Source organism: Anolis carolinensis, chromosome 5 (assembly GCF_035594765.1).
Source record: "Anolis carolinensis isolate JA03-04 chromosome 5, rAnoCar3.1.pri, whole genome shotgun sequence".
NCBI classification, from domain to species: Eukaryota; Metazoa; Chordata; class Lepidosauria; order Squamata; family Dactyloidae; genus Anolis; species Anolis carolinensis.
Genome location: NC_085845.1, coordinates 15947094 through 15962273, shown reverse-complemented (window position 1 = coordinate 15962273; position 15180 = coordinate 15947094). Strand labels below are relative to the sequence as shown.

Below are 15180 nucleotides of genomic sequence, written 5' to 3'. Positions count from 1 at the left end.
ACCTTAGAGGATGGCTGCCATAGATGTGGGTGAAACGTCAGGAGAGAGTGCTTCACCCTGGAAAATACAGCATTGAGTCGTGGCAGTCGAAGTGGTATTAAACCGCATCAATTGAGACTCCTGAAGGAGGCAAAATCAGGCATGGGCCAACTTGGGCCCTCTGGGTGTTTTGGACTCCAACTCCCACAATTCCTAACAGCCTACCGGCTGTTAGGAATTGTGGGAGTTGGAGTCCAAAACACCCGGAGGGCCCAAGTTGGCCCAGGCCTGGCAAACTGTCTCAATGGTGAAGTAGGCCCAACCTTCCTTTGGGGCGGGCCTCTCTTTGGCCCGGAAGCCGGCGGCATGGAGAGAGGCGGCGCTGCGGCTGCCACGTTGAAGCGGAACGTAGAGGAATAGCAGCGTCGGGCCTTGGCAGGAGGGGGAGCAGGAGCTGCAGGAGGAAGAGAAACAGGCCGCAGTCGGGCCTCGGCCTTTCCTAGGGAGGGTGACCGGCTACCCGAGCTTCTGGGCGGCAGCAGGTGAGGCAAGACTGGCCGGAGGCGGAAAGGGCTTCCTCCATTTCTGTTATACCCCTTCCTTTTGTGTGTCATTATTCCTGCGTGTTTGTTATGCCTTTCTGTATTTCTCCAGCAAGGGATACACAGGGCCTTTCCATACAGTCATATAACCCAGAATATCAAGGGAGAAAATCCCACAATATCTGAGTCCACTCTGCCATATATTCCAGTTCAAAGCAAATAATGTGGGATTTTATTCAGCTGTGTGGAAAGGGGGCTCAGACTCCTTCTACACTGCCATATAATCCAGATTATCCAGATCAGCCACATTGTCTGTTTTGAACTGGGTTATATGAGTCTACACTGCCATATATTCCACCCAGTTCTAAGGGGGTAATCAGGATTTTATATGGCAGTGTGGAAGGGACCTCTAAGGTGGTTTTGACCTATTCCTATAACTTTTCAGAAGCATCTATTTCTTGGTGGGCTCCCACCCCAAGTCCCAACCAGGGCTGACTCTGCTTAACTTGCAAGATGAATGCAGGATAACGGTCCCTTTTTAGGACCCTTCCACACAGCTGTATAAAATCCACATTGAACTGGATTATATGGCAGTGTGGACTTGGATAACCCAGGGCCCTTCCACACAGCCATATAACCCAGTCCTCTTCCATACAACTGAATCAAATCCCGTATTATCTATTTGAACTGGGTTATATGGCAGTGCGGACGCAGGTAACCCAGTTCAAAGCAGATATTGTGGGTTATCCGCCTTGATATTCTGGATTATATGATTGTGTGGAAGGGCGCTTTGGCAGGGCTTGTTGGCTTGGAAGTAAATGCTTCTACTTCCAGATAGAACTGCAGTCAACATTTTAATTATGAGGTAGAGATGTTCACAATGTTCTTTTCAATGATAAGAGGCTTTTGAGTCCCAATCATGGAATTTATAAAATAAATGCAACTCACTCAGGGCCCTTCCACACAATCATATAATCCAGAATATCAAGGCGGATAACCCACAATATCTGCTTTGAACTGAGTTATCTGAGTCCACACTGCCATATACCCAGTTCAAAGGAGATAATGTGGGGTGTTATAAAGCGATGTGGAAGGGGCCTTGACCTTCCTTATTCACAGATTCTGCATCCATGAAACCAGCTATCCAACATTTCAAAATATCCCCCTCCCTTCCTCCAAAAGCAAACATTTGAATGTTACCCAATCGCTATAAATAAGAAATACCGTTTTACTCTGCTCTTGTCTATAATGGGGTTTGAGCATCCAGGATACAGTCAAGCTGAAAAGTGTCCAGAGAAGGGCAGCCAAAATGGTCCAAGGTTTGGAAGCCAAGTCCTATGAGGAGCAGCGTATATTTAGCTAAGAAAAAAGAAGTGTGAGGCCCCGTCTACACTGTCATATATTCCAGTTCAAAGCAGACAATCTGGACTTTATATGCAGTGTAAAAGAGGCCTGTGGGCCCTTCCACACAGCCATATAACCCAGAATATCAAGGCAGGTAATCCACAGTATCTGCTTTGAATTGGGTTATCCGAGTCCACACTGTGATATGATCTAGTTCAATGTGGATTTTACACAGCTGTGTGGAAGGGGTCTGAGAGGAAACATAAGAGCCCTGTTTAAATACTGGAAAAGATGTGACATTGAGGAGGGGAGAAAACCTTTTTTTTCTGAATGCTCTGGAAACTAGGACACAGAGCAATGGATTCAAATGGCAGGAAAAGAGATTCCACCTAAACATTAGGAAGGACTTTCTAATTGTAAGAGCTGTTTGTAAGCAGAATAAGCTGCCTGGGAGTGTGTTGGAATCTCCTCCTCTGGCTGGATGGCCATCTGCCAGGACTGCTTTGATTGTGTCTTCCTGCGTGGCAGAATGGAGTTGGATTTGATGGCCCCTGGAGTCACTTCCAACTCTAGGATTCTCTGAGATACCAAGAGCTCACAGTAATAGCAGTTGTCATCGTAGCAGTAACAACAATAATAATAATATGTGGAGGCATTATTTTATATTATTGTGGATGGAGCATCTTCTTGAGCCTAAAGGTTAGTGCTCTGTTTTAGTAAGGGATCCTTCCCCACTCAAAACATGTCAGGAAACCTACTCAAGGAGCATCTCCTAGATGGAAGCTGGCATTAGCCACCCTTTAATTTTGCAGTTGTTTTGTTCCTTTGGTTTGTGGTGTGAAGCCGTTGGTTGACTCACTCTTTGTCTTCCTCTAACCCTCAGAAGTTGTAATATGGAAAGAAAGAGGTGGATTAAAGACTCCAAACGCTGTTGACCAATCAAAAGTTTAGTGTTTGCAAGGTTTTTCCCCCTATTATTAATTAGAATCCATGTGTGTATAGCTGTGATCGTGTTTTTTTTTAAAGGAGGGTTGAACCATATCGACAAAATGTATTGTCTATACCAGACATTGGCAAACTTCGGCCCTCTCTCCAGGTGTTTTGGACTTCAACTCTCACAATTCCAACAGCTGCTCTTAGAAATTGTGGGAGTTGAAGTCCAAAACAACTGTAGGGAGGGCCAAAGTTTGCCCATGCCTGGTATATACAGTACTTTGCATTAATCAGGAAGAACTACTACAGTAAGACCCCCCCCCCTTATGTACGGGGGGAGGGGGGATATGTTACAGGACTTTGCATTGATATGTGAAACTGCAGATAATAACAAAACCTGTTAAAATGAAGGACTTGCATCCCAAGAATACCATGGACCTGATGCTGGAAGATCTAGAAAGTGCCTTTGACTTTGACTTAGATAAATGAAACACTGGATACTGGTAATGTAAATATGGAGGTCACACTGTACTCCTTAACTAGTTCCATTCTTTTCATGTTTAAACCTCCATTTTAATCCCTAAGCGTGCATTATAAACGTTGCACGTCATAGTAAAAATGTTTTGAATGATAGGATTTATAGCTAATTTCTTGTGTCATCCTTCACCCATATTTACAGTACTGGAAATTATAAGAGTAATTGGTTTGGGTCACACTCTTCAAATATTGGAATTCTTACTATTTTCTTACCAGTGTCTTGATTCCATGGAGGTATTTGCTTATAAATCACATATAAATTGGAATATTATTCCAGGATTGTTTAATTCCAAATACTTTTTGAATGCACACAAAAGACAATTTAAGCTAGAGTGCTTACTCCGCAATCTTGTGCTTTGGACTCTGGTTAGTGGAGTGTTCGTGGTGATAGTGTATATATGTATACACATCTTAGTGAAAAGTTGTAGGTGAACTGGAAATCTTAATATATTATTCAAAGTTGTTTTTATTTCTTAGTGTTGCATGCATTCTTTATGTAGCACACTTTTTGCATTCTTATTTGAATGGCTTAAATAGTACATTTTAAGCAACTCCAGACAAATTTATATATATTTATATATCTTTTAGTTTTGGATAACATAGAGAAGGGTTATTACCCTTGTAATATTCCTTTTACTGTCTGTGCCGCTGTTCAGAGGATTTCCCCTCACTTTCTGTCACTGTGATAAGTGGATTTTGAAATTTTTGGCTTGTTGTGGAAACGAATTGGTGGTAAAGCTTCAGTGGAGACTCTTTTCCCCCATGATAACTTTTTTCCTGACTTTTTCAGGAATGAATTTCCCTTCCTAGGGATACATTTCTCTTACTTTCTGTTGTCTCACTTCTGTTCTTAACTAAGAGTTGTATGTAAATTGTAATGTTTGTAATTTGGGGACTGCTTGCATTACCCAGACTTGCATGAGGGTGAGTGCCAAGAATCTGTTTCTCAACCAAATTAATTATGTAGTGGTTTAAAGAAAAACCAGGCAGGATTGAGTACGTGTCCTTCTGCCTGCTAATCTCTCTAAAAGAGAGGTGGTGCTTTATTCTGTGCTGTGTCAGTATCAAAGGTTCTCTACATGGCTGGGCAATGTGAAATGTTCATACTATCCCAGGACTTCTAGAAATAGCAAGAGGCACCAGGCTGCTGTGGTGTTTTCAAAGTATATGTTGCAAAAGACAGCTTCATATTATCTTAGTTACTTTGGAAAGGTGGAATGTATTGTGCTCTATGGATACCAGTGCACAGTGCAAGGTCGTATCTTGTCTCTAAGGAAAATACTGCAGAATAAACAGTTATCCTATTCAATCCTCATCCTGGCACATTAACAGAATCTGCTAGTGAGTACCTTAGATGTGGGGTATTTTCAGATTGCAGAAAGAAATCAATTTTATTGCAAGGTATAAAATAACCCATATTTTCAGAAGTGTTTCTTGGTGAAGAATGAATGCTATTTGACTGTTTCCAAACACCCAATGCCTGAAAGCACATGTTCATATAAGTTGGAATGTTTGTTTTGAGTTGCTATCCCCCATGTGTGCTCCCCCCAGAATAGCACAGATAAGACTAAATTCTTGAGATACGGCACATCAACAGTGATCATTGGATGCAGTTTCAAACCAGTATTAAAGGCTGTGCAGATTATTGCATAGGAAATCCTGGAACCAGTTTGAGGCCCGGATGGTGATTATACAAACTACAGAACACTGATATGCATTAAGGGATTTCTTTTGTGTGCTTTCATGGGCGCTTGTTATCTAGCTGCCACAGTTTGAAGTTAGCTCTGAATTGTAATAAATGGCCAGTGTAGATGGGACCACAGTGTTTGTACCTGCTGCTTTTTCTAAAAGTGTATATTGCAGGTTAGTAAGTAAGTAAGTAACTTTATTTTTCTATCCCGCCACCATCTCCCGGCAGGGACTCAGGTAGGTAACTTAATGGCATTTCTTTCTTCAGATGGCAATATTCTAAAATGCCTATCTTCTTAGATGAAGGCCTAAAATGGAGCATCTTCCTGAGAGTTAAATGTAATGCATCCTTTGATATATGACTTGTTACTGGTTAAAACCTGTGAAGTGTGAACTATAATTCTAGGATTCAAAATTTGAATCCCTTCTCAGTCATGGAAGCCATTGCATTAGAGAAAGTGGTAGTAAACCCAACTGTGGTGATTAAATAAATTGTTTCTGATGTAATTCTAGAAATGAAGTAGAGGTTGAATGTCCCTTATGTGGAATGCTTGGAACCAGAAAGGTTTGGGATTTTAGATTTTAAAAAATTACTTTCGAATACTTGTATATTAATGAGGTGTCTTAGAGATAAGACAGAAGCTTAAACACAAATTCATTCAGTCCCCCTCGGGGTAGAGAAAAGCAGGATATAAATATGGTAAATAAATAAATTCATCTTCTATCTTATACACATAAAATTTAAAATAATTTTGTGCTTGAAACAAAGTTTGCCATCAGAAAGGAAAGATGTCATTATCTCAGCCATTTTTGGGGACAATTTTGGAGTATTTTGGATTTTAGATACAAGCTGTACTCTCAGGTTTGACCACTGTATATGGTGGTAAAATCAGAATTTACCACATTGCCACCAGAAATGTCTGTTTGAGCCTTTAGAAAATACTTTGTATTTCATTTAGGTTAAATAGCACCAGTTTATTAATTTTATAATGCAGTATCACTATCAACATTTGTATCACATCGTAGCATAATGGAAAGTGCTGATTATGACTTCTGTATCACTGTATGGATTATTTGAAAGATTGTATGAACCTGCTGCAGTATTCAAATCTTTGGGGTAGGCTTACACTTTAAGAAAATAATAGCATTTACTTTAACTTACTTATTTCCCCCGACTATCTATTATCAGAGTTTTAGCTTGTTCTTGTTTTAGCAATTGTAAGCTACTTTGGATACCATGCCAGAAGAAAACCAGCATGTAAAACAAATAAATAAATATGTTTTAGCTATGAGGAGCAATGTGGTATATGTCCATTTTAAAAACTCGGTTCTGAGCTTTATATAGCTTTTAAAAGGCCAAAATAATTATACATAATATCAGAAGCCAGCTCTAGGTTGATACTGTTCCATGAAAGCCTCGATATAGAGATCATGGGCTCTTACTTTCCTCAAAAGTTTGGTCTGTGGTTTCATGTGTGTATTTCACAATGAGTCATGTAGATTCTGGTCTCCAGCAAAGGAGAAAGAAGATGAAAAAATGAATAATGGATCAAACTATACTCCTATATGTGGGTGAAATGAACATTGTTATGAAAAATGTGTCACAGCCCCTAATTCATAATTTTCTTAGTTCTTTATATGCTTCACAAGTCACCTATCTCTAGACATGGCTTGGAGCAAAAGCAGCGCACTACCAAAACTGATGGGGAAGAGAGTGAGCTACTTCTTGTTCTTTTCTGTAGAATTAATGCAGTCTGACACCAGTTTAACTGCTGTGGCTCTTTGGCATGGAAGCATGAGAGTTGTAGTTCTATAAGACCTTTTGGCTTTTCTGCCAGAGTGTGTTGGTGTCTCACCAAACTACAACTCCTGGTATTCCTTAGCATTGAACCATGGCAATTAAAATGGTATCAAACTGCATGACATGACAATGTTGATGCACCTTTCGTTAGCCAGGTAAGGGTGTTCCGTATGCTCCATTTTTGGGGTTGGAAGAGATAGAGCAAATGTATGGAGCAGTGTAGACAGTTAATTCATAATTTACTTGGATGTGGGGCTTTGAATGCTAATTTTTCTGCAAGTGTGGGGAAATAACAGTATACTTTAGAAGCCTACGTATAGGTAAATCAGTCTAAGTACCCTAAAGACATCAGATTCCATCTGATCGTGGAAACAGCAGGGTCAGCCCTGGATAGTACTTGGATGGAAGACGTCCAAGGACTACCGTATGCTGTAGTGTATATTTCAGAGAAAGCAACTGACCAAACCACTTCCTTGCCTAGGAAAACCCTGTGAAATTCATGGGGTTGCCATAAGGCTAAAATCTAGTACGTACATGCGTTACACTCAATCTCTTCCAGTTGACTCAGGCATGTAAGCAACTCAAAGAGTTAAAACAGCAAATACATTTTTCATAGATGTGAATAAAGAGCATTTCTTGACCTCTCTCTTACTAATAGCAGTAGCGAGTTAAGATCTGGACTGAATACAGCTTCATGTTTGAGTACATTCTCATTGGGAGAAACATTATCTTCCTGTACTAAAATTAAAGCTAGCATCCTGTTCCCATTGACCAGGGAATAAGCTCCATTAAATACAATAGGCCTTACTTCGGAATCAACATAGAAAAATTTCAATTTTAGCATTGGAATATTGTTGGATGTTCTGAAAGCTGTTTTGACACAAGCATAATTTTTAGTATTTCAATGAATACTAAAGTAAAGCAATGGATACCTTTCCGTTTTTAAAGTTTTGATTTAAAAGGTGATTTTGTAATCTAGCTTTTATTTCTGTTTAACCCTACACCTTTCATTTATTGATGCTGTCTGTTATACTCTTCTCATTAGGATGAAGCTGAAAGAGATAGACCGTACTGCCATGCAGGCATGGAGCCCCTCTCAGCACCATCCCATTTACTTGGCTACTGGTACGTTTTTAAAAAATTGTTTGTTACAGTTGCAGTTTTATGTCATAACTCAAGAAAATTCCATTTTTTAGCAACTTGAAATGACTTTTCTAGGAAAAAACTGTACTTTTTGGATAGCTGTCTGAGTTGATTCAATTTAATTTATTTTTGTCCATTATGAAAACACAAGACCTGCATTACGGGATAAGATCAGGTTTTCCTTAAATAACAGTTTATAGTAAATTACTTGTTTCTATACAGGTACCTCTGCTCAGCAGCTGGATGCTACCTTCAGTACAAATGCCTCCCTGGAAATATTTGAACTTGACTTGACAGATCCTTCACTGGATATGAAGTCTTGTGCCACCTTCTCCTCCACTCATAGGTATGTGCAATTTTAAAAGCTATTTATCTAATTATGAAACCCATACAACACTGTTTTAAGTAGAAAAGCCTATCTTTAGCCCTTTAAGCTCTGAAAAGGTTTTAATAGCATGGCCTAGATTGAGAAGAGTTATTGAAAAGACCTACATACTTCTGGGATAGAACATTCCAAATCTGGAGGGTTTTTTTGCTCCTTCAGGTGTGTTTTGTTATTTAAGCCAAAAATTATAAAACCTGGATACATACCAGTGCTTTCATTTGTTGTTATGTACTTTTAGATGGTTTCTGACTTACAGCAATATCAAGGTGAATGTATCACAGGGTTTTCTGGGGCCAAGAGTGTGTGTCTGGTGACCCAGTGGGTTTCCACATCTGAACAGGGAATTGATCCCTGTTCTCCTGCAGCCACATTGGCTCTCTAAAGCCTCCATATGCATGGCCAAAGGCTTACATTGCCTGTATCTAGCCACTTGCACACATGACAGAGCACACAGCTTCATTGCCACACTAAACCAAACACGTGTATGTATTTGGCTATAGCTTGGCAGTGACAGATCTGCCATGCCAACCCAGATGTACAGGTCCCTTGCCCAAGGCATAGAAAGCATGCCAAAGTAAGATATGGTAGAGAGGGATCATTGCTTTAAACCATATGCAGAGCAGAGTCTGAACAGTCTCTACTTGAGGGTCAAAAGGGAGGGAGGGAGGGCGGGCAGCATGCTAAAGCTTGCAGTGGCTGGTTCAGGTATCACTAGACACTGTGGCTCTGCTTGGTTCTTTCTTATATGACAGGCATAGGCAAACTTTGGCCCTGCAGGTGTTTTAGACCGGCTGTTAAGAATTGTGGGAGTTGAAGTCCAAAACACCTGGAGGGCTGAAGTTTGCCCATACTTGCTATATGGCCTCTGAACATAGAGCGACAACAATGACTATAAGAAGCACCCCTCATTAGGATATTTCCTTTATCACCTTAACAGTCCAATGCACAGGTTAGGGATTTGTCTAAGCTTATGTCCCCACTAAACATCCTGGTCTTGACAGAGTGCACCTTTGTTTTGCACAGATGAACTTGGAATTCCTTGTGTGTTTTGTTGCTGTGAATCAACTTGAACATACATTCTCTTAGGAAAGGTTTTGCTAATGGACTTCTTTAGTAGCATGCAGAATATACTAATAATTACTTATCTAGCAAGGGAAACAACATGATCACAAAGGTGGTTTTCCCTGGGTGAGGCTCATCCATTGCACTCCAGGTGTTCTGACCCCTGCAATTTCCCCAAATGCGGGACACTCGACTGCATAATTTGTGGTACTCGTGTCCTTTGTTTAATCTCTGTTTTTTGTATCTTAATATGTATTTTATAGAAATACATTTTAATATGTATATTTTATAGAAATACATTTTAGATATGTATCTTTTATAGAAATACATTTTAGATGTGTGCATTTGTGGTATTTTTACAATGTTTATGTTTTTCAATTATTTTGTTATCTGCCTCGAGACATGAGGAGAGGCGAGTAAGAAATAAAGTTATTATTATTATTAATAGCTGCTGTTATTTTGTGGCAAAGTGGCTTTGACAGTGTCAATATGAGCAAGTGAGGCTAGTCTTTAAAGTGGTGAAGGAGCTGAAAATGTTCCGTTGACATTGGAATAAGTCCATAAATCTTTCATAGCAAATGTAATGTCAATAGGAAACTATGTGTGTCTGTTTGCCATTAGAAGTGCATGTCTTACTTAGACTGCTGTATAGCATTATTTTGTAGCATAAGCAGATCCAAACTAAAGTAGGATGAGTGAAGTGCAGCTTATGGACAGTATGCCACCTCCCTTGCCACTTCCATCTCCAGCAGTACTGTTTGTCATTGATGAAAAGCTGCTTTAGTCCCTCTCAGGTGCAGGAAAAAGATGGCTTCAGACTCAAAAGATACCCATCCTGATTTAAAGGTTTTATATTGTAGGGCTTTACTGGTTTAGTGTTTAAAATGCTGGAAACCTCAGAATTTATGCTCATTTATTTTTGCAGAAAACCTGAGAGGTAGGTAAGATCACCCATCTCATTTTCTCTAAAGCCCTATTTTAATTGGATATAATAGTCACAGAAGCCTTCTCCCTCTTCTGTCTAGTAGAGATGCGACTAGGGTTAAGAGTGGAGTCGAGTCCAGTTCCTCCTCTTTTCCTTCTCTGGATATAGTTAGAAAATACCTGGGCTGGGCTTAAGCAGAAATTTGGAACAAACTTTGGACAATTCGGCACAGAATTACTGTACATTGACTGAGAGAAGGATGAACCTCTCTAAGCGATCAATTCTTTTGAAATTGACTTGCAGGTATCACAAACTGATATGGGGCCCTCCTCAAGTGGCATCTGATGGGAATCTATCAGGCGTACTTATTGCAGGTGGTGAAAACGGAAATATCATTTTGTATGACCCTGCTAAAATATTAGCCGGTGAAAGTGAAGTTGTAATTGCACAGAAAGACAAGCACACAGGACCTGTAAGAGCTCTGGATGTCAACCTGTTCCAGGTTAGAGACCCCGACTCCCTTCCAGTATCACTTATAGTGTCCAAGTAAGAGCTGTCTGGATTAATTCTTACCACATGAATCTGCATCCTATTTGTTACAGACAAATCTAGTAGCCTCGGGGGCTAATGAATCTGAGATCTACATCTGGGATTTAAACAACTTTGCAACACCAATGACACCAGGAGCCAAGACTCAGGTACAGGATATATATTTTATCTAGCAATGTTTAGGCAGCCAGTAGATGGTGCTTCTCTGAGAGATAGACATATTACTCAGTTGCAGCTTAAAAAGGAAATAGACTTGTTACCTCTTTTAAAAATAAAAATAAATCTGTTAGTTTTAAAAGTGGTAGAAAGCCACTTATTTATACATTAGATTATTGCTGAAAGAATTAAGAGGTATAAAATTTTATATAATTGTAGTCAGCTTGTGTTGTTTTCCGAAGCTTGTTGTGTAGAGTTGTTTAAGAAAACAGTTGAATGATGGCCATCCTTTTGACATCAAATTTCTAGAAATGCAAGTAGAATGAGAAGCAGAATTAAAAGTAGCACCTGGTCATCTTACTTCCTTGTTAGCACTTCTACCATGGCATCCCACATGCCTTTGAGTATGATGTTGCCCCGTGTTATGCTTGTTAGAAAGGGTAATATGGTTTTCTTTTGGGGGGGGGGGGGGGCATTTACACTGACTTGATAGGACTGCAACTGTGATAGTGTGTCCATCTTGTGTTACATTCTTCAGTGAGGCATGATGAGATTTTGGCCTGTGGAGATTGATACTGAAATATGTTCTGCTTTCAACAGCCTCCTGAAGATATCAGTTGCATTGCATGGAACAGACAAGTCCAGCATATCTTGGCTTCTGCAAGCCCCAGTGGCCGTGCCACAGTCTGGGATCTCAGGAAGAATGAGCCTATCATCAAAGTCAGCGACCACAGTAACCGGGTAATGATTCATCCAGTTGTTTGTGAACCTTCCCCAACCTGATGCCGTGCATAATCTCTGATGTATGATTCAGGCTTATTAGGAGAGAAGCTACATGAGATTCTTAGTCAACTCTCTTGCTAAGCAAACAGTGGATAGAAAGCCTCTGGTTTGTTCAGCTCCTCCCATTGACAGGAGCAGCTAAATAGAAGTGATTAAGCAGACTCTTGTTAACCCATTTACTGATTCAGAGTAAATATGTTTGAACACAGCCATTGCTGCAAACTAATCTTCTGGATATGGACCTGCTTGACCATCATGCAAAGCTTTATAACTTGGATATCTGTCAAATATAATTGCAGCCATATTTGACCACATATTTTCTTGTCCAAGCAAATAACTCATTTTTTCACTGGCTTTGAGATTTTCGCCTTAATGCATGTTAATATATTTCACCACTTTCTAGTTCTTAACTTTAACTTGGATTTTATATATTTTTATTGAAACACTTATATTCTGCCTATATTTGATGGTCTCAGGCATACTACAGTAAAATAAATTTAAAACATTAAATGGTGACAAGAATATAGAAAGATTTTTAAAAAGTCAAATAGTTTTAATTAAAAAGAGATGTTTTAAAACCAGTTAAAATCATTTTGAATAACACAACAATAAGCTGTATGCCTCCTGCATAAAATTACTGTATTTCTTCTATTCTAAGAAACATTTTTTTCTTATATAAACATGTCTAAAATGGGGTTTGTCTTAGAATTTCAGTTGGATCTTATGTATGTTTGTTGGGGTGATGGTGATAGGGTGCATCTTATATAATCAAAGACATCTTACAATTGAAGAAATACAGCAATAAAAAACCAAAATTGTTGGTGCTGGTCAGCAAATTTCACATTTTCTGTAGTAAGCCTGAAGGTTGTCTACAACAGGCATGAGCAAACTTATGCCCTCCAGGTGTTTTGGACTTCAACTCCCACAATTCCTAACAGCTATTGGCTGTTAGGAATTATGGGAGTTGAAGTCCAAAACACCAGGAGGGCCGAAGTTTTCCCATCCCTGGTCTACAAGATGACTAAAGGAAATCTCAACTGTGTGAAGATGTTTTTTTTTTCTCCTTTGAACATGCTTTATCTCTTAGCTAAGCACTGGCTATGCTATTTCAGATGCACTGTTCAGGATTGGCTTGGCATCCTGATGTTGCTACACAAATGGTTCTGGCTTCAGAAGATGACAGGCTTCCTGTAATCCAGATGTGGGACCTTAGATTTGCATCTTCCCCACTTCGTGTTCTGGAAAGCCATGCAAGGTATATGTACTTTGCTGTTAGAAATTTTAATAGGGGTCAGAGTATGCAATTATTATTGTATAATCTATAGAATATGTTAGCAGACATTGAAAACATCACTACATCTTCATTCATTGGTTTTAAAGTTCCATATATACTCATGTATAAATCTAACTCATTTATTAAGTTGAGGGCAGATTTGGGGGCCAAAATTATGAATTTTGAAATAATCCATACATAAGTTGAAGGTAATTTTGAATTCTTCTAATATTGATAGTAGCTTCATGCTGTTTTAATTATAAATGTTTTTGTCTTTTTAATTCTGTTGTAAGCACTGTAGGACATGTTGAGTCTCAGTCTCGAAGAAACGAAGGTGTGGGGGTGGTTGTTATTAATACCAACTATTTTTAGGGGGTTTTTTGCAGCCACTGTTCACTTTTTAAAAGATTGTGTTTGTTTTTTCATTTTACATAGGGGCATTTTGACCATTGCTTGGAGTATGGCAGATCCTGAATTGTTGCTGAGTTGTGGAAAGGATGCTAAAATTCTTTGTTCGAATCCAAACACAGGAGAGGTATGGTCTGCAAATACCTTTCAGGCACACATTAACTTTGCACTTAGTACAGCACAACTAGACAAAAGTTTGGCTTTCTTTTAAAAGAAAGCAGGTTCCTAATAAAAAAGAAATAATGTTTATGTTTTATCTGCTTTTGGTACCAACTTTTTTGCTAAAGAAATAATGCTGGATCACAGTTACCTGAAACCATGGATGCAACCAAATGCCATTCAATTACCTGATTTTCTATTCCAACATACCATAGTGTTACACTGAAAGACGTAAAGATTTCCAGGGAGTTATCCTCTCTATAAATTTGCTGAGTACTTCAAAGTAACTCTGGGCAATGTCTTGGGGAAGCATACCATAGAATTGGCTGGAGGATCTGGAAACTGCACAAATGGGTTCTGTGGTTATGGACCTCTTATTGTAATTGACTCTTTTATTAAAAGTTTGTTGCTTTTCCTTTGCCAACAGTAATTTTAGCTGGGCTGTAAGAGTCCATTAGTATCTTGTTGGTTCCTCTGACTGGAAACTTATTTGGAGACTAATTGAAGGGAAGAGCAGGCGAGGAAAGTACTGATGAGAAAAATGCCTTTGCAGTCTACATTGTCATAAAATTCTAAGTACAATCATTCCATATTAATAGGATTTCACTGCAGAAGGTATCAGAATTGTTTGAAGATATCCACATCTTGTTAGGATATCCCCATGTGTCTTGCTGATCTTTCTTGTATCTGATCTTTCTTTTCATAGCTGCCCCTGTTGGTCTAATGTATCTCGTTTTGGGCACAGGTGTTGTATGAGCTGCCTACTACCACCCAATGGTGCTTTGATGTTCAGTGGTGTCCCAGAAACCCTGCTCTGCTCTCTGCTGCTTCTTTTGATGGGAGGATTAGCATTTACTCAATCATGGGAGGAAGCCCAGACAGCCTGCGGCAGAAGCAAGTAGACAAGGTAATTTTCAAAAACAAAATGGAACTAAACATCTAGTTGGAGTAAGACAGATGTGTAATGTAGGATAAAATGTTTTAAAATAGGTCTGACTGTCAAAAGTATTGCAGGCTGTTGAAGGATTATTCCATAGTCAGAATTCAGAGAATTAACCTCCTTCTGCAGTTTTTTGTTTCTCTGTGAGGCTTTGTCTTGCCAAAGAGAATAATCATGTCCTTTACCCATGAAGTGATAGGATATTGACAGAGATTGTTGACTCATTCGTTCAGCCACAACCTACTCCTTGTTTGTATTTGTTAAGCATGAAAAGGCAAGATAATCATCTTAGAATCTTCAAAGTTGGAAGAGGCCCCCAAGGGCCATCCAGTTCAATGCCCTGCCATGCAGGAAAAGCACAATCAAAGCACCCCATACAGATGGCCATCCAACCTCTGTTTTAAAGCCTCCAAAGAAGGACCCTCCACCACATTCCAAGTCAGAGAGTTCCACTGTTGAACAGTTCTTATCCAATAGAACAGTTAAAAAGAATAGAAACACACTTAACAGAGTTTGGGGAAGTCACAGGCCTTCAAGTTAATTGGAACAAATCAGAAATTTTATTATTTAAT

The 15180-nt window shown here is 39.3% G+C and overlaps 1 protein-coding gene and 1 non-coding gene across 13 annotated transcripts in view; both read left to right on the top strand.

Annotated features, from left to right (window-relative positions):
* The first annotated feature begins 293 nt into the window (after positions 1 to 293).
* The window catches only part of sec31a (SEC31 homolog A, COPII coat complex component), a 51397-nt gene continuing 36510 nt past the window's right edge, over positions 294 to 15180 (top strand). For 5 of the 12 annotated variants that reach the window (XM_062981565.1, XM_062981564.1, XM_062981556.1 and 2 more), the window contains exons 1-9: positions 295 to 521; positions 7871 to 7950; positions 8191 to 8314; positions 10644 to 10842; positions 10943 to 11038; positions 11646 to 11786; positions 12941 to 13083; positions 13537 to 13636; positions 14414 to 14575. In XM_062981565.1, coding sequence (XP_062837635.1) covers positions 7872 to 7950; positions 8191 to 8314; positions 10644 to 10842; positions 10943 to 11038; positions 11646 to 11786; positions 12941 to 13083; positions 13537 to 13636; positions 14414 to 14575 — 1044 coding nt within the window. In that variant the 5' untranslated portion in view covers positions 295 to 521; position 7871. Of the gene's footprint in view, positions 522 to 7870; positions 7951 to 8190; positions 8315 to 10643; positions 10843 to 10942; positions 11039 to 11645; positions 11787 to 12940; positions 13084 to 13536; positions 13637 to 14413; positions 14576 to 15180 lie in introns of all 12 variants that reach the window. The other 7 variants (XM_062981566.1, XM_062981561.1, XM_062981560.1 and 4 more) reach the window with 5 other exon arrangements.
* LOC134299789 (U1 spliceosomal RNA) lies at positions 9491 to 9650 on the top strand. Its single transcript, XR_010007046.1, has one exon. It is a non-coding gene; the product is annotated as a U1 spliceosomal RNA (small nuclear RNA).